The sequence below is a fragment of the Numenius arquata genome, chromosome 10 (genome assembly GCF_964106895.1).
Source record: "Numenius arquata chromosome 10, bNumArq3.hap1.1, whole genome shotgun sequence".
In the NCBI taxonomy this organism is placed as follows: Eukaryota; Metazoa; Chordata; class Aves; order Charadriiformes; family Scolopacidae; genus Numenius; species Numenius arquata.
The window spans coordinates 21,165,595-21,184,767 of record NC_133585.1 but is presented as its reverse complement, the minus strand read 5'-3'; the positions used below and the strand labels follow the sequence as shown (position 1 = coordinate 21,184,767).

The 19,173-nt window shown below is 42.5% G+C and overlaps 1 protein-coding gene across 2 annotated transcripts in view; it reads right to left on the bottom strand.

Annotated features, from left to right (window-relative positions):
• PCDH15 (protocadherin related 15) overlaps nucleotides 1-19,173 on the bottom strand; it is a 383,455-nt gene that overhangs the window by 285,793 nt on the left and 78,489 nt on the right. For both annotated transcript variants that reach the window (XM_074155034.1, XM_074155035.1), the window contains exon 3: nucleotides 2,181-2,341. In XM_074155034.1, the coding sequence (XP_074011135.1) occupies nucleotides 2,181-2,341 (161 nt within the window). The remainder of the gene's footprint in view (nucleotides 1-2,180; nucleotides 2,342-19,173) is intronic.

Genomic DNA, 19,173 nt, shown 5'->3' with positions numbered 1-19,173 from the left:
TACTGGAAGAAAAGTCTGGAATTTTCTTCTTATCTGATTTTGTTTGGAAAACATACTGTCACTCTTCGTAAAAATCAATCAATGGAATCTAATAAAATTTTCTTTCAAGAAAAGTAATAAAAAAAGAACAGGATGAGGCTAACTGAATCAGCAGGGAGTCAACAAGCAGGCGCATCGGAGAGAAAAAATGGGAAGAGTATCCAGATATATTGAATGCAATCATATATGTACCATTTGTGAATCAGAGAGTACAATTTTTGCTCTGTAATAAAAAATTGAATTTTAAGGATCAACTTAATAAAACCCCAAGTTTTATTGGCGCTACTAAGTTTCAACTTGAAAGATGAGAAAAATAGTTTACTTTTTTGTTAAAGGAGGAAAAAAAAAAAAGCAAAGAGAAAACGAACTGCACAAACTATTGCATGATTTTGCCTTTTAGGGGTTAGTATAGCTCTGGCTCTGAAGGCTGGAACCAGCCTTGAGGTAAGAGCCATATTAATCAAGTCCATGACATACATTTCATATTTTTACTCAGTCAGTGGGGGTCTTGTGGGTTGCTTTCATTTTCTTCGGCTTGCGACTTAGGGCAATTCATTGACACCACGGAAGATAGCTACCGTGGGGCTCACATCTAGAACAGCATATACCTGAAATCTCTTTTCATATCCCAGTAAACTTAAATAAACACAAACGAGTCATTTTACCCAGTCATTTTACTACACTAGAAGGGATAAGTAGTGTTACAGTTCATAGTAAAAAACGAGGAAATAGCCCCTTAAATACCAATGTAAAACCACCAATATTATCTATATATAATTAAGAAAACATACACCCTCCACTTGTTTCCTTATACTTCAATCTACTTCTTGCAAAATAAAGTGTCCATATGTACTCATAATAATGCCAAGTATTTGTAAATTTAGTTAGACTGTTACTAATATCAGAAATCAAATCATTTGACAAGGTGGTTTTGGCAAAGTAGCTCAGATGCGACCATCCTGTAGCAACAAGTGTGGCTAAAAGAGGCATTGAAAAAATTATTGGCACTGGTTTAAACGGAACTAATTTTCTTTCTTAATGCCATATGTACATGCAGACTGGCATGAAGAACTGACCCTACACTTCCTTGAGTGCTTCTTAAGCCTCACCTCCTCTTAGGGGCTCTTGCTTTTTGCTCTGACTTAAAAAAAAGACATATGAAGACAGTTTGTGAATTAAAACCAAATTAGGAACAACTGAATTCAATCACAGCTTTTAAGCTAAAAGTGGAAATGAAGAAAAATTTGCATGGTGTTTCTGGTACTTATGAATATATCTCCAAACATACACAGAAGACAAATTAATCAATCAAGCTAATACAAAACAAACTTTGATGCACTCCAAGGAGAACTCCTGATCTCTAAAGCACTCTTCCCATGTTGATCACAGTCACTTTTGAGTCAATTTTTCTTACAGATTCTGATGAACTGCAGCAATGCTGTAACACTGTGAGAAAACGTCTCTATTTCTCAAGTGTTCCTCTTCAATGAAATTAGCATAGATGAGAACACTCCCATTTATTTTGTGCTTTTAATTTTTTTTTTTTTTTTTATGAAAATCAAACTTAGCCTGAAATATATTTCTTTAATCCTATTAGGAGCGAGGATACCACACAAATTTTATGCTGCCTTAGAAAAAGAATCTAAACTAGCAAACTCTCAATTGAATATGTCAAGCTTTGTAAGCGAATTGCAATATTCAGAATTCCTTTCCCCTCTCTCACATCTCATAAGTCAACGTACAGAGCTAGAGTAGGGTTTTAATAAGTGTCATGGGACATGAGGTGAGCGGCGCTCTGCCAGACAAAAGCAGCACAGCAGAATGAAAGTGGCTTTAATTCAGTAAACTCAAGTTTGGTTTGATACACGTATCTGCCAACCCACACATCTATTTGTTTGGTCTTTATTGTTGCCTTCGTCCACATATAATAATTATGCACACAGTCAAGTTTCTGCCTGCTCCCAATAAGTCCTAATAAAGAATCGAATTAACTCTGTTCACATCCACCAGGGGACAAAAGATAGAGGCAGCCATTATATTCTAGCAGGTCTTGTGTTTACGATCTTTCTGTGAGCACACACGGATTTAGAAATTCGTGTCTATGGGGAGAAAAGAAAACAGACAGCGAGCCCCAAACTTACATCTCTGTCCAGAACTCGGCCAGTGCTGTTCAGGTACAACCTCTGGCTGATGGGATCCAGGATCACCCAGTAGTCTACGTTGTCCTTTAAGGAGAGTTCAATGGTGGGGTCCGGCCCTCCTGCGGTCCCTTTGATCAGCATATTGTCAACCAGGATAGTGCCTGCAAAACCAATAAACACGAGGGCGAAATTTATACGGGGCATCTACATTTTTATGTATTTTCGTAACAACCACAACACTAAAAATACTGTTTTCTAACTAGGCTTCTAGTATTTTATGTTTTGAATGATGTTTAAAAACTCTGAATCTTATTACCTGCAATGAAAAACTGCCTCTAACGCTGAAGCTATTTCAGGCTATAGTAGAAGCAGCACTTGGAATGCTCAATAATTTATGTTGACAATGAGACCCGTCGTATAAAGATATCTATTTAACATTATGAGTTTTTTCTCCACTGAGCAATCATCACCCAATCTCACCTCAAACAAATGAAAGCACTCAAATAACAACCAAAACCATAATAAATTTTCCACAGCAAGAGTGACATATCAAGGTGAGGGAAAAAAACCCCCACAATTACATAAAGCTCTTCAGGAAAAAAGAGGTTTTATACCTTGAGTTACTCTGCAACAGCGAACTATATTGCTGCATAAAGAAATGAAAACTCTATCTACCGAGACAAAGGTAGTACTTAATTAATACCAGCCATCTATTCAACATATATAACATGTTTTTTTTCTTTTCTTGTCCCATTCTGCCAGTGAGAAGTCTTGCCGAACAGCTTCGTTGGTCAGTTCACAGAACGCATGATGTATAGAACTTCCTATGTAAAAAACACTCTAACCCACTTCCCAAATGTCAAGCACCACCAACTACCCTCAACATTGCACTCTGATGCCTCAGATCTGCATGCAGAGTGTTTATAAACATTTCTCTTAAGATTTCATTATTCTGAAAAATTAACTACCCGTTTTTCTTCTCACTGAAATATTACAAGAAATTATCTTTGTTCAAGTTCATCAATAGTTATGAAGAAAATCCGCAAACGTTATTAGCTGCAGAACATTTAAATATGTCAAAAACATTTATCAGGTAACCTCCTGTATTAAGGGCGCAAATAATTTATTCCAAAGTGGAGAGCAAAGTTTCTTTACACCTTCATTTTATAACAACAGTGACTCTGTGTAAATATACTCGTCTGGTGGGGAGGGAATGGTGATTCTGAGTGGGGCCAACGCTTTTTCTGGATAAGACAGTAAAACTAATTACCGGCCTTAACCACAGCAAACTGTTTTACAGTCCTATTGAGGAAAACAACACAGTAAGGTGTTTTCAATCATTTATTTTGAAACTACTTCTTATAACACAATAGAGATGACGGGAAGAAATACCACCCAACATGCGTAACTTTGCACCAAGGACTGGTTTCGAGGTAGAGAAGCAATACCCTTTTAACCACGTGAGAAACACAGTCGTTGCCCACGTGTTTTACGGCGATCAGCACCATTTCTTGTGCAACACTGTCTGTACAGTTATATCCCAACCCAGTGGCTTCCACTGGCATACAGCTTTGGAGACACCACCACTAGTTTTAACGTAAAGAGGATTTCACCAGGACGAACAAACTGATTGTCAACGCCGTGACAGTTTGAAGTCTTTATGTCTTGTCACCAATTCCACTAAAATTTGTAAAATCCACCAGCATCCGTATATTGCCCTCATTATTGTGCCTCAATGATGATGCAAAGAAAGGTCAGTGATCCAAATTTGAGGTCATCTGAACAAAAGGTGCCCCAAGAAAAGCCACCCTTTAAGCCAACGAAACAGGATAACAAACCCCACAATCACCCTGACGGCTTCAGTTGTTTTGATTTCCTCCAGTCGTGTTTTTCAAACCTGAAGGCAAAGTCTAAGTTCTGGCTACATCTTCACCAGCACTAATGCCAACAGAAGGCTCTACAACTCCATTGGAATGACTCTGGAGGAAACTAAAAATCTGCAATTTCCATCTGTAGACGGCAGAGCAAGTAGGCATTGAGGAAATGGTCTGAAGCTGGGGCAGGGGAGGTTTAGATTAGATATTAGGAAGAATGACTTTCCTGAGAGAGTGGTCAGGCACTGGAACAGCCTGCCCAGGGAGGTGGTGGAGTCACCATCCCTGGAGGTATTTAAGAAACGTGTAGATGTGGCACTTCAGGGCATGCTCTAGTGCCCAGGATTGTTGGGTTGTGTCTGTTTGTGGGTGGGGTGGTGTGTGGTTGTGGGTGTTTGTTTTGGTTTGGTTTTGGTGTTTGGTGTTGTTTTTGTTTGGGTTTTTTTTCTGTTGGTTGGACTCGACGATCTCAAAGGTCCCTTCCAACCAAGAAGATCCTGTGATTCTGTGATTTCAGCAAGGGCCACCCGCACACGGCCAACTCTATAAGGTGCTCCTTATGGAAAATACTACACGTAGAAATTATGGCCGGGAAAAGGGGAAGCTGAAGTGAAGAGATGAAAGAACTGGGGCAACTGAAGTAACCAGATGACACAGAAAAGGGAATTAGGAGAGGGCTGTGAAAGTAATGGAAAAATATACGGCAACAGACAATTAGGAAATAGGGGAGGGAAAAAGCAGCAGCAGCAGCTTCTGTCTTCTCTCCCATGTTGGAGGCTGGTAAGTCCATGAGGAGCAAAGAGGGATCACAGCACAAGTTACCAAGACACAGAGCTACCACAGCTGGCCACCAAAACTACACTTTCAGACGCTTACACAATCGTGATATATAAAGACAGTTTATTTCTCTCCTCAGAAAATTAGGTGTTTTTTTAAAAAAAATAACAAATACATTCCTATAATAAAAACTGGCCCCTGGTTTCTCCAAAACTCAAGATTATGAACATGATCTGGCATTAGTAGGTCCTGGCTGACGTGACAGTAGCAAAGGGAGATTCCTTTCAGACTTTGCGGTCTCACAGCCTGTAGAGAAACCCAGCGCATGTAGCGCTGTAGGAATGAGACAGAGAATGGCGGCAGAGCTCTGCCAACAGAACACTCTGTGGGGCCGTGCCCCGGGGAACGCAGCCATCACCCCTCCATGGACTGCGTACAAGGAATCAGAGGAAAAAATACATGCACTTCAAAGGCACGTATATAAATTTCTCATGGCACAGTGTGCATTTGGAAGCGGCAAGACGCAAAGGCCACAATTCCAGAAGCACTTTCTTAAAGATTGCAAAAAAAAAAAAAAAAAAAAGAAATATGATTTTAGACTGCAACACCTACATAAAGAGAAAAGTGCTGCAAAACAAGTCAGCGGTGGCTGTAAGAGCGTCCTTATGGAGGCATACACCAAGTATTTTAATACGTGGCATTTGCAGGCAGCTTTGGTTCAGCACAGGCGACGTACACCACAGTTCGGTGCTCCTTCTCCAAGGAGGATTTGTCCTCCCTTGCCTAGTTTCTGGAATCATAGAATCGTCTAGGTTGGAAGGGACCTTGGCTTCTGCCAAACGCAGCCTTCTGAGAAGGCTAAAGAGCTCAAACAACTTTAATTTTTAATGAACCTGAGAATAAATGATTGCAATTACATACTTAAAAAAAAAAATTAATCAACTTAAAATCTTGATGTGATGATGAATTTCGTGCAGTCTCCAGTAAACCACTGCTACTTAAATGACCTCACTGCTTTGAATTCTGCATCTAATTTGACTTCCCTCTGTTGCATTCTGTAACAGCTATCTGCTTGATTTCACAAAGCACTTCCGTTTGGTTTGTTCTGATACAGCGACTCTTTTGTTCTTAAAAATGGACTGTTTTTTCTTCAGATATTCATGAGGCACTTGTATTCTCTCTTCAGGAGACAGCAGTTTGTAAATAAGCATTTTCATAGCCATCCTTAAAGTACTACTCTTCTAATTTACAAAGAATCTGATATTGTGGGTCTTTATTCCTTTTTTTTCTTCCCTTTAGATATCTATTATCTCGTTGCTTACATCCTGTCTGTGTCATTGGCCTAAAGTGCCAGGGAGGTAACCCACTAACAATAAATCTGAATAAAATGTAGTTTGATGCAACTGCATCAACGGTTTGTCCATTAATTCTCCATACGCACGAGCACAACAGCAAACACATCCCTCAATATTTACAATGCACGATAGAGTAAGTTTAGACAATTTCCTGTTGTAATTCTCTGCACAATCGGAAGCTCAAGCAATGCTTTAGCTGAACTGAAATCTTTTACCTTGTTATAAAAGCTACATGCCTTCTCCTGCAATTATATTAATTTATAATATAATTATATATTATATTGTTATATTATTATATTATATATCATATATTATATTAATATAATCATCTATATTATAAATATATATTATATCTAATTATATTATCACAGAATCACAGAATTTTCAGAGTTAGAAGGGACCTCTATTATATTATATATTATATATTATATATTATATATTATATATTATATATTATATATTATATATTATATATTATATATTATATTAATTAAGTTCAATTTTACAGTATTGGTGGGAAAGAGGTGTTGGTCAAAGCCTGCTGAGGGCACCTGAACAGGGTGCTGCCCCTCACAGTGAGGAGAGGAGAGGAGTGGTCCACGTGGCTCCATGTTTCTTGTACTCAATTTCTGGGAAGTTCCACTCTAAACACCCAAACCTTCAATAGCGTTTCAGCGCTACTGCCCGGCACCTCTGTCCTGCACGCGCAAGCCATTGAGAAGGCCACTAGGGACTACAATTAGCGATATTTTTTCCTGGCCAATTAAAAAAAAAGAAAATTATGTGAAAGTAAGTTAGCTTGCACATCGACGTAAGTAGATTTTAAGAGTAGCTTTTCATCTTATGTGGGGACCACAATTTGGCTGCTTTTCCACCTTCACCAAAACCTGATGACCACCAAGATGTCTTGTGGAAAGACCATCTCGATTTTCCAGGGATTAGTACAGAATAAGCCTCAAGGAATCAAAGTCAAAGAAGTTGTCTGGCTAAAAAGCAACAAAAAGGTCAGAAACCAACAGACTGTACAAGAAAGGAAAGATCTATTATTGTCCGGTGTAATAATATTTTTTCTGAAAATAATGACATTTATCCAGAAATGTTATCTGAGCTTCTTTGGAACTATTCAACAATTAGCTACAAAATAAGATAACAAAAATAAAACTCATAAAGCACTGTAAAAATTGTAAGAATAGTTCTACACTAGACTATTCCTTTGAGAGGAATCCAGAAGCTGAAAATCTTCATTAGACTGAAATAACAGGAAAGGGTTTTTTTTTTACGGATCAGTCTCCGCAGAAGGTGATCTTTTCATGGGAAGACCATTATGAGGGACTCGGGTGCAAAAGCCATGAAACATGGGATTTGCAGTTCATGCTCTGCTAAAGACAGCAGAGCCGCAGTGCTCAGTGAGAACTCACTTATTAAATGATTTAACACGTCTTGGGATTGTTTCAGTTGAACGTTTCAGTTAAGGAGTCAGTGAATTTTGACTGGTCTGGGAATAACCCTTCTGCCGGCACACGAATCCGAAAGCAGGATTCTAGTAAAATGACACCTGCAGAGCTTCACTTTTAGGAGTTCAAAGGCATTCAGAGTTTCTCTTTCTGCAGCCGCTGAGCTCCAAGCCCATGCAGGTCCCGCTTCTCCACTGACCGTGCTACCCAAGAGGTGCAGCAGGCAAAGGCTCCACTCGCGCCTGAAAGTGGGACTGAGGACTTCACGTATCATGGATGGTTGGTCCCAGTGACGTCGAAGAGACGTACCTGAGGGCAACCAATTATGCAAGCTGTATTTCTGCAGATATGCAAAATACAAATCGGACCCTCACAGGGCTCTTGTACGCAACAACAGAGCGTAGCCTTCCACAGGCTCGGTGCTGGATGAGCTGTGTTCAGCGCAGGAGATTGGGAGAGGTCCCAGGAGCACCTGAGCACTCACAAGCTCCAGGGCGGAACCTGAAGCCTGAAGGGAAGCATGTCTGAAGCCAAGGCAGGAAAATAATAGGTCCCCAAAGTTTTTATCACCCAAATGTACTTATCCTTCCTTTCAAAACAGTGTAAAACTTGTTATTCTTATTTTCCAAGTTGATGAAAAGATAAAACCATCTGCATCAGCATGGTTAACCTCCAATATTGCCAAATTACATCAGCAACTACTTCAGTTGTACGATGTACAAAAAGGCTAAAGAAAATAAAAAACTCATATTCTGCTGTTCACACAGAATGTGTTTTTCATTTCAGCTTATTAATCAAGTCTGTATAACAAGTCCAAATAACATGTCAGGTAATTTACATTAAACATACATGGTGTTTCCTACCCGGGAACTATGAGAACTATGAATTTTTCATGGTACCCATCTGGAATAAGTGACTTTAGGAAAGAATCAGGTATCTGCTGCACTGTCCCCACAGTACATTACATGAGCAACGTGACATATTACTTATTCCCTTACGGGAAAGGAGGTAAATCTCCAAAAGACAAGTGAAAAGAATAATTGGTATTTAAAAGGCATGTATATACATAGACACCCCCCCCACTCACTGAGTTACAGTAAGGCCAAGTACCAATAGCTGTCAATAGATGGAAGGAAACTCCTCACTTCTGCACTCTAAAGCAGTGGTGGTTTCCACTCCTGGTCTGTTAAAAAATGAAAACCAAGCAAGCAAGAACAGTGAGAATATGGAGCCTAAAGAAATTAGAAAGTCCTGCTTTGTAAAGAGCCGCTTAAGTTAGCGCCCCTGGACAGCAGCGGGCTGGCAAACTCAGACGTGGTGGCGGTGACGGTGAGCAGCAGCTGGGTTGATGTCCAGACGGGGACATTCACTGGAGCTGGGAAACCCAACATCAGACAGACCAAGTGGTTCTAAACCTTCTGCCAAAGGGCGAACAATGTTCCCGTTGGTGCCTCTGCACTTGCACTTTCTGTTGGTCAAGCTGAAGAAACCAAAGCAAGCAGAGGGAGGTCAGAGATTCAGGGAAGTCTCCATACGCCAGTCCCACCTCTGTCTGCTCAGGACCATTAACAATGTGCTCCAGAACTCGAGTTCCACCTGCACGCACCGGATCAGGTCTCGGTGACCCCTGAGCAACATCTACACACTGTCCATTATGCCAGGTTTCTTTCAGGCAGGGCAAATGTGCATTAAAAACCCATATGTATCTCTGTACTGCTCTCCTCTGCCTCCGATTGTAAAGCAATTCGAAAATGGGGATTATTTTCTTATAGAAAGGCATTAGATGGATCAGTTGAAATGGTAGTTGCTTTTTTGATATTCTGTGGAGTTTTCATGGCTAAACCTGGATCATAAACTTATTTTTCTACATTTGAAGGTGTATGTCTGTAGAATAGGATGGATTAAATAGCAATAAATTAGAAGTCAATGAAAAATGAAAACCTTATTGCAGAAGTAAATTCTCAATATTATCATGAATTTACTTAGACCCACGCTGCATGCTCATACACAAAAATAGGATAATTCTACAAAGCCACCTCCTGGATTACGTATTTCCTATTCTCCATCCTCACATCACCAGTAGCGGTCTCCGAGAAGTTTCCAAGGTCGTTTCAAGATTGTTTTCCTGTTGTCCTGACCCATCTTTCTCCCGTCCTGCTCTGCGTGCAGCCACGGCCTCCAAGCAATTACAGAGCATAGCTAAAACCAGTCCATTGTTTTGGCCAAAGTAGGAGTTCATGCTTAAGGCTTTTATTCCTTGTTCTACCACATGGACCTTATGCCTTTCCACCTGGAGATGCTGTAAGAATTTGTGTACTACAGGGAAAAGGTCTGTCCTTAAGCTGTTGTATAGTACCAGTTTGGGTCACACAATCACAGAATGATGCAGGGTTGGAAGGGACCTCTGGAGATCATCTAGTCCAACCTCCTGCCAAAGCAGGTCCACCCAGAGCAGGTCGCACAGGAACGTGTCCAGGCGGGTTTGGAATGTCTCCAGAGAAGGAGACTCCACCACCTCTCTGGGCAGCCTCTTCCAGGGCTCTGCCACCCTCACAGGAAAGAAGTTCCTCCTCATGTTTAGGTGGAACTTCTTATGTTCAAGTTTGTGCCCATTTCCTCTTGTCCTGTCCCTGGGCACCACTGAAAAAAGACTGGCACCATCCTCCTGACACCCACCCTTTAAGTATTTCTAGGCGTTGATCAGATCCCCCCTCAGTCTTCTCTTCTCCAGACTAAACAGCCCCAAGTCCCTCAGCCTCTCCTCCTGAGAGAGATGTTCTAGCCTCCTAATCATCTTTGTAGCCCTACAAAGGTCCCTTGTAAACAAAGGTGACCCATTTTCCTGTTACAGTGCTTCCCAGCCAGCATGAAGACAGAGACCTAGCACTAACAACTCCTGCTCCAGGCTGAAACGATGCAGGAAGATGATGGAAGACATTTTAGAGGCAGCTCTCGATTGGGGAAAGACAGAAGCACTGGGACCACCGTCAGAGCACACGTACGCCTGTCCTGCAGGACATTAAGAATCCCGGTCCTTCCTGTCCTCCCTCCCTCCACATCTGCAAACAATGGGACCAGAGTCCCAAAAAGCCACAGAAGTGCCACCTCAGTACTTCACACACACAACTCATACGTGACTGAAAAATCTGACTCACAGCATTTACATTCTACATCAAAACATAACAAATAAGGATGAAAAGAAACCAGAAGAAGAAAGCCATGATGGTCAGCTGCTAACTACTAAATTCACTAAATATTCAGCACTTGCCTTCCTAGGTGTATAAACCTGTGTTAATATTTTGTTGATTTCCTCATTTAAGAGGATGAGCAAGAGGTGAACAGATAAGAAGTGGCTGTGGAAAGACAGAGAAGGATGCCCAGGAGACAGCAGAGGGCAAAGAGGAATCAGTCAAGCAGAGAGTTTGGGTCACAGAGCAGCACCGAGAGGAGCAGAGATTTAAACAAGCCAAAGGACATAGCAGGAACACAGGAAAGAAGAATTCAGGCTGCAGAGACTACACCATCCTAACACAAACACCACTAAGGAGCGGGGAGGGCAGGGGTCTGGCTGGGGACAAAGTTTACAAGTCACAAGTTTGCTCTAAGCCCCCGGTGATACATTATTCTGCACAATGCCCCATCCTGAAAAACTACAATAGCAAAGGAGCACCTCAGACAGAAACAAGCACCCTATCCTTCCTTGCACAGTTAGAGAAAAACCTGAAAATAACAAACACTAAAGGCTTAAAAACAGGACAACACGAAAACAGTTGCTCAGAAATCCTTTTTCAAAAAACAACTTTTTTTTTTAACGCTCGGGGTTGGAGCAGCAGGATAATTGCTTGGTTCACAGAAGGGTCCTCTTGTTCCTCCTTTTATGTTTCACTGGGGGAAGGTCACCACCAGGCCCCATGCTGAGGCCACTGACGATGCTCTTGTATTCCCTTTCTGCAAGTGCTTCTGACGGAAAGCCCCTTTGTGCTGAGAAACCCCAATGAAGTAGGTAAAGCGCCCAAGGACTGACTCAAGATTGTTAATTTTTAACTTACTGTTACTGGATTTTTGCATGCCTCACCAAGACCCAGTTCTTATTCTGAAAGATTAAACGTGCTTGTTGGACCTCAACAGACTACAGTTCTCCTGGCTGCTTCCTACCCCCTCCTCCAGTAGCCACATTTATGAGACCTTTAGTTTTTTTTAATTACTCTGGACAGCTAAGCTATCCAAACCAAACCGATCACTCTACTTCTAGAAAACTTGCGAACATGCTGAGTAAAACAGGTCTTAGCATATATTCTTGCAAGAATCCACTACTGACTTTACTGTGAAAATGAGCCATTCTGGATTGGAGTTTGGGGTTTCTTTGGTTGCTTTCTTATCAATACAAGAATCCTGCCCCTCGTGACACTTTGCTTCTTTAAAAAGGCCTCGGTAAAGGAACTCTCCAAACTACCTCTCAAAATCAAGTTTACTTTTATCTCCCTCCTCCACATGCTCCTTGGCTCCAGGTCTCCCTTGTCCGCAGGCTTAGTGGCTTTACAGGTAAAAAAGACATTTGAGGCATTTATAAACCACACAGGCTCTTCTTCAAAAGCTTTTAAAAGCTTACCATTGCATACATTGAGAACACATCAATCATCTTTTGCTCAAGGGACTATTTCTAAATAGCTAACGATGCATACGTTCCAAACATATCGACCCGCTGGCGGAAGAAAAGCCAATACTCTGACCTCTCTCCAAGTCGGCAGATATGGATACGCAGAGCAGCAAAAGCTCCTCCCAAACCACTGAACGGGGGGTCAGAGTTGCTGGCTGTGGGGCAGCCAGAAGGACTTCATCCCAAGGCCAGAGGGTTTTATCAGCCTCCCCAGCCCCCAGCCCGCCTGCTCGACTGCCAGGTATGCCACCGAGTCTCTGGCAACCCCACAAAGGTAAAATATCTACTGAAATAAACTTTCGAAAGACCACAAATTGTGTGATTCCTCTTATTTTCTCTATTTTAGCAAATGGGACCAGAAACGGATCACTAAGGTTGACATAAGATTCTCCATTATCTATTCAAAAAGCTGCCAATTCTTATAGAATCATAGAATCATCCAGGTTGGAAGAGACCCTTGGGATCATCAAGTCCAACCATCTACCCTACACTACAAAGTTCTTCCCTATATCATATCCCCCAACACCACATCTAAAGGACTCTTAAACACATCCAGGGATGGTGACTCAACCCCCTCCCTGGGCAGCCTGTTCCAATGCCCGACCACTCTTTCTGTGAAAAAGAAAAAAGTATTCCCAGATCAGGACTCTCACAGCAGACAACACGTACAGGCACAGAGAAAATTACCCATTAACAAAAATATTCCCTGATAAAGCACCCACGCATACAATGGAAAGGCTATCATGACAAAAAAACACACAGGCTAAAATTTCTGGGAACATTTTATAAAGAAAACATTCCTCTCCTTATCAGACAGTAGAGAAACAATAAAAATGCACATGCTACACTCAGGAGCGAGATAAAGTCTTTGGGCTATTCCAGCAAACTCTTTGTTTCTTGTCTCATTTCCCAGAAGACCTTGGCAACAGCAAATCTTGAAGGTGATTTAAGATTTTAAGACACAGCACACAACAACGAGGATATGCATAAAAACAGGCGGAATGCAACAACTTTGAGTTAGGCTTTTCAGAGATGGAGCTATCTGGACTCAGAGAAAGTCACTCCAGTTATGCATCCTTTGATAAAGGAAATGCATTAGCACTATTAAGTTTCCCATAGGTTTTGCTGTACTTAAACAAACTCTTTTGTGAGGAATAAAAAACAGCATAGGAGTTATCCCTGCGTTTCATCTGGGTCAGGTGATGAGGGAAAACGCTTTCAAAATGACTAAAGGCGATGCGAAAAGGAAACCAATGCTGTACAGCACAAACAAGAGCAAATACCACGTCCTCCTTGCCTAAAAGCAAAGCGAATGAACACACGAACCAGTCAGAGACTGGAAAGGCAAGTCAGAGAGTGAGAACAGAGGGCTGACAGCTGGTAGCCCTGGATTAGGGAACTGGAATAAGAGCTCCTCACCTAAACCCTCCTCTGGAGACATTCCAAACCCGCCTGGACACGTTCCTGTGCAACCTGCTGTGGGTGGACCTGCTTTGGCAGGGGGTTGGAGGAGATGATCTCCAGAGGTCCCTTCCAACCCCGTAAGATTCCGTGATCCTGTCATTCTGTGAAATCCAGGAAAGATCATGAGGCTTCTAAGAAGAGGAGATCTCCAGCACTGGATGTCTTGGGAAGACATCAGACAGACCTTCACCAGAACACCCACACCCCCGCAACTCTTGGAGCCAGAGGAATGGACTGACAGCTCTTTATTCTATGATCCTGTTTTGAGAGACAGAGCAGAAACATCAGCAGGTTTTACTTCCATTTACATAGAATCATAGAATCATAGAATGGCTAGAGTTGGAAAGGACCTTAAAGATCATCTAGTTCCAACCCCCCTGCCATGGGCAGGGACACCTCTCACTAGAGCAGGTTGCTTAAAGCCCCATCCAGCCTGGCCTTGAACACTTCCAGGGATGGGGCATCCACAACTTCCCTGGGCAACCTGTTCCAGTGCCTCACCACCCTCACTGTAAAGAATTTCTTCCTTATATCTAATCTAAATCTCTTCTCTTCCAATTTAAAACCATTGCCCCTTGTCCTGTCACCACTCTTCCTGACAAAGAGTCCCTCTTCAGCTCTTCTGTAGGCTCCCTTCAGGTATTGATAGGCTGTTATAAGGTCTCCCCGGAGCCTTCTCTTCTCCAGGCTGAACAACCCCAGCTCTCTCAGTCTGTCTTCATAGGAGAGGTGCTCCATCCCTCTGATCATCCTCGTGGCCCTCCGCTGGACCCGTTCCAACAGGTCCATGTCCTTTCTGTGTTGAGGACTCCAAAGCTGGACACAGTACTCCAGGAGGGGTCTCACGAGCGCAGAGTAGAGGGGCAGAATCACCTCACGAGACCTGCTGGCCACACTTCTCCTGATGCAGCCCAGGACACGGTTGGCTCTCTGGGCTGCCAGTGCACACTGCCTGCTCATGTTGAGCTTCTCATCCATAAGCACTCCCAAGTCCTTCTCCTCGGGGCTGCTCTCCAGCCATTCTCCACCCAACTTGTATTTGTGCCTGGGGTTGCCACGTCCCAGGTGCAGGACCCTGCACTTGGCTTGGTTGAACTCCATGCAATTTGCACGAGCCCACCTCTCCAGCCTGTCTAGGTCCCTCTGGATGGCATCCCTTCCCTCCAGCGTGTCAACTGCGCCACCGAGCTTGGTGTCATCAGCAAACTTGCTGAGGGTGCACTCTATCCCACTGTCCATGTCACCGACAAAGATGTTAAACAGTACTGGTCCCAGTACCGACCCCTGCGGAACACCACTCGTTACTGGCCGCCACCTGGACATTGAGCCATTGATTGTAACCCTTTGGATGCGGCCATCCAGCCAGTTCCCTATCCACCGAGTGGTCCATCCATCGAATCCATGAGTTTCCAATTTTGAGACCAGGATGTCGTGCGTACATATTGGACCTCTTCCGGAATTAGGTCCAATTTATGAAAGTCACAACTGGAAAGTTGTTCTTTGCCTCACTAAACGCTCAGAGCTGAGGGAGAACCAGCACAGGGAAACCTCGGAGCACAAAAGGGTACAGAAACACAAAACTTCACACCATCCAGGTTCTGAGAGAGCGATGTCCTACCATGATTCACAAGGTAGAAGTTATCCCAAAGTAGCAGACGTTCCTTGCCACAGTACCTAATCCTACAGACCAGCTTTTGCACTGAAAGTTATCACTTCTGAGAGCAATCTTATTACACCTTCCCATGTTGAAAACTCCTGGTTTTATTTTGGTACTTTGGGGAAAAAAAGTATGTATATTAACAAAGTTCCTGTATATTCCCAGCCACTACTGAGCTCCTGGGAACACAAATGGTCTGGTTATGTGCACAGATTATTAAGTTAGGTACCTGCAAACAAAACAATTTGTATTTAAAAGGACTCATGTTCCCAGGGATACCCAGGCCTTCCCGTTTAAATATATTATCCCAAACCCAATCTCATGTCTATCTCAGACCCGTTTTATTTTATTGAGTCTATATTAATAAACATTAATAACTGGTGTATTTACTCTTCATTTGCCAAGTACTTACCAAGCCAGGACAAAATAAAACCAATTTTAGCTGCATGCCTACAGAGACGCTGGCAGAAGTCCAGGATGCACAGAGCAGCTATTTGCCAGCATAACACATTTCAGATTTAATTTACTATGTCTGTGCAATACGGTCAAGCTCCTCATAATTAAGACAGACTCACGCATCCCAGACACGGCACAGTCACCACGGGTACACAACTGAGTCCCGATTTTACGCCGTGTGCCTGGGAAGACTCAGGATCTCAGAGTCCAGTCCCAGTTTCTACCCGCACGACGTTTCTGGGAGGAAATGACCTTCGTACAGCAAACGGGATCAGTGGCCTCCACAGTCAGTAGAAAGACACTGTATTTTCCCAGGGCCTTTGCAGAGGGCTGCAACGATCATCTGCAAAACACCCCACTCTCACACCTTCCTTCTCCAAACCCTTGAACAGACATCCTCACCTCCAAGTACACTGGCTTCCGAGACCCGTTTTTTTGTTCATCTAACCCAAATCTGTGACGTTGCGTTCAACCCAAAAGTCCAAGCACTTTCCTTTAAATTTACGTTCACCTTCTTTAACTTTGGGCTTTCTCTTCCCAAACCCTGCCTCAAGTTACCAGGTTCTGTCTCTTTCTTTGAATGTACCCAAACTGCACCTGCAGCCTGCCATACCAAGTGCAAACATGCCAGATTTTAAAGTCAAAAACTGAAACCAGCAGCACTTACCTGGTACACACTGACCAGTCCTTGAATGAGACAGAAATTCGCACGTATAGGTTGAAACAAATGCAATTTTGAGAACTATTTCTGCTGAAAACTGAAAGTGTTCCTGAATTAACTTAGTGCCAACTGCAATGACTTTTTTTTTCTTTTTCAAGGCAACTACAGACCGTGTGTGATAAAGTTTATATTTGCAGTCTCCCCGTTTCCTCTAGAGATCCTCAACTGATAATTTTCTGATAACGCTATTTTTAAGTTCCTGGAAATGTTCTCTATCTGCCAAAACTCTATCTAGGTTTGGCAAACGCTGCTGCAACACAAGCAGGTTTTTATCAGAGATCTGCCTCATTTTTCACTTTCTTGGTTTCTGGGAACACAAGACCAGGCTCTCGGTGCCTACACGCACCAGGAACACAGAGGAGCCTGAGCTGCAACCTGTAGTGTCACCTCATACCAGCTCAAATGCCAGAATTGACCCAAAAATTCCCCCCAGGAGTTTGGGAATGTCCAAGGTGAGCCCGTGGCTCCTGAGCTCCGGGGCAGGGTGACCAGCAGGAAGGGCTGCAGCCAGGGCTCTTCAGGCCTCCAGGTTCCTCCTGCCAAATTGGAGAACCTGCAAGTCCCCAAAACTCAACGTAGGGAGAAACCATGCCAAGTTGGACCAATTAGAGTTTCACGGCTCTTTCCCTACAGATAAGCCTCAGGATCTTGGAAGATGCATGTGAAGCAAAGTGCTCTGATTCCCCCTCCTTGACCAATATTTGCCACACTTGGGCAACAGCTGCTTTATGCACAAGAACCATGTGAACTGGAGAGACTGGTCATTCTGTTTCATTTATATTCTTCTGAGAGGATACCATATTTCTATTGCCATTCTACACAAAATGGAAAAAAAATATCTAATTCTCATTCTGATTCTAGAAAAACTACTTATTTGGAAATACAGATTTTTGTCACCCAGGAAATGCCAAGCTTTGGCTGGGTTCGCCTCCCAAAATAGAAATGCATGTTTCAAAATTAACCTAAAGTACATCTCTAGGATTGTGCAAATCGGGTAGGACTTGAACGTTCACTAGAGGCAAACAAGATTGATAATGAGGAGGCAGGCATGTGCTTGGGGGTTGTCTTTCACCAGTGAAATTCTAATGCAAACTATTTTATCAAAATGAGTGTTTCAGCACGCAACCCACAGAGATGGTGTGGAGGGCAGCCATCCATTCATCACACTTCCTCGGGAAGTTCTTGCGCATATTTCAGAGTGTGTCAGATCACGAATATATATTAAAAACTGGTTTTGTAAGTCTTGTTTGCTTTCCAAGTCCTTTAGCCATTACTCAAGCAAATCAACAACAGGGTTTATTGGTTCTCTATTTAGAAAAGTCTAATTTACACTTTAAAGACTCAAGGACTTATAAATAATGGAACAGATCAAGCATTTATTCAGGAACACCACAATCATGTAATGGCCATTGAAGGTGTGAATTAAAGGACTTGAATGTTTTCACCTTAATTTGGAGCCATCCTAGGGCCTGTTTGCGTATTGTTCTGAGAGGAGCAGCAGGAGCCTGTAACACTCCGCTCTGAAGTGGAATTATTAAAATTATAGAAGACCTACCTAAACATTGCTTATGGCTATCTGCATAATTTTTTTAGTATTTCCTAGACATCTGCTGTGCACTACTACAACCACATGTATCTGTTTTCGCCTGATAAAGAAGGCAAAAAAGGACAACTTTCTGATGTTTATCCATCCTCTCTATCTGCTCCTGCTACTTTCTGTGGGGAAGTATCCTGGGGAAAAAATAAAAGAGCATTGCCAGCAACCCAGATTTTCTTGGTGCACTCCATTCCATAACAAAGGCAGAGCAATTAAAGTCATCTTTTCCAAAATCTTGCCCTAACGTGACTGAGTTTTAGTCTGAGTTTGGCTCTAGTCTCTGCAGATGTTGGGAAGCCACAGACGTTGCAACCTGAGCCTCAAGAAAGGGGAGTAAAATGATGAGCGGGTGGGAAATGCAGGGAAGAGCCACCATCGAACATCATCCAGGCAGAAAAAATTGTCACAGACCTAAATATGTATCTTTAACTAGACTTGGATACGAGTCTTTTAAAATAATTATTCAATCTTACTGCACTCTTGCTACAATATCTGTCCTATTTTCAGAGACAAAAACAAATCCTTGAGGTACGGAGCGGAGCACTACAGATCCAGTGCACATTGGACTTTATAAGAGAGGAAACCCCACAATTTCTTGGAAAACTCCCTGTCTATGTAGAAAAGTGGGAGAGGTAATTTTTCAGAGAATGAAGGAATATCTTGTGATGCCTCAGCAGTGGCAAACAGTGGAGGAACTACCCCAAAGGACAAATGCCAGGAGAGCCCAACAGCAGGACAAAGGAAGAAGAGCTTCTGCCTTGGAAATTCATTCTTTAGTGATCTGTAATAGTCTGGTTTTGGAGGAAGGGTGTATTTTATTTTAATAGCCAAAGCTTTCTAAGCATTAGTGCCTAGCATTCCCCTTTTATGAAGAAGGCATTCGCCTTCATGGGGAGAGAGAAATCTTTTATTTCCTGTGCATTGCTTTATTTCAGAAATAAAAAGCATAAGAAGAGGACTTTATTACGAAACCTAAAAGAC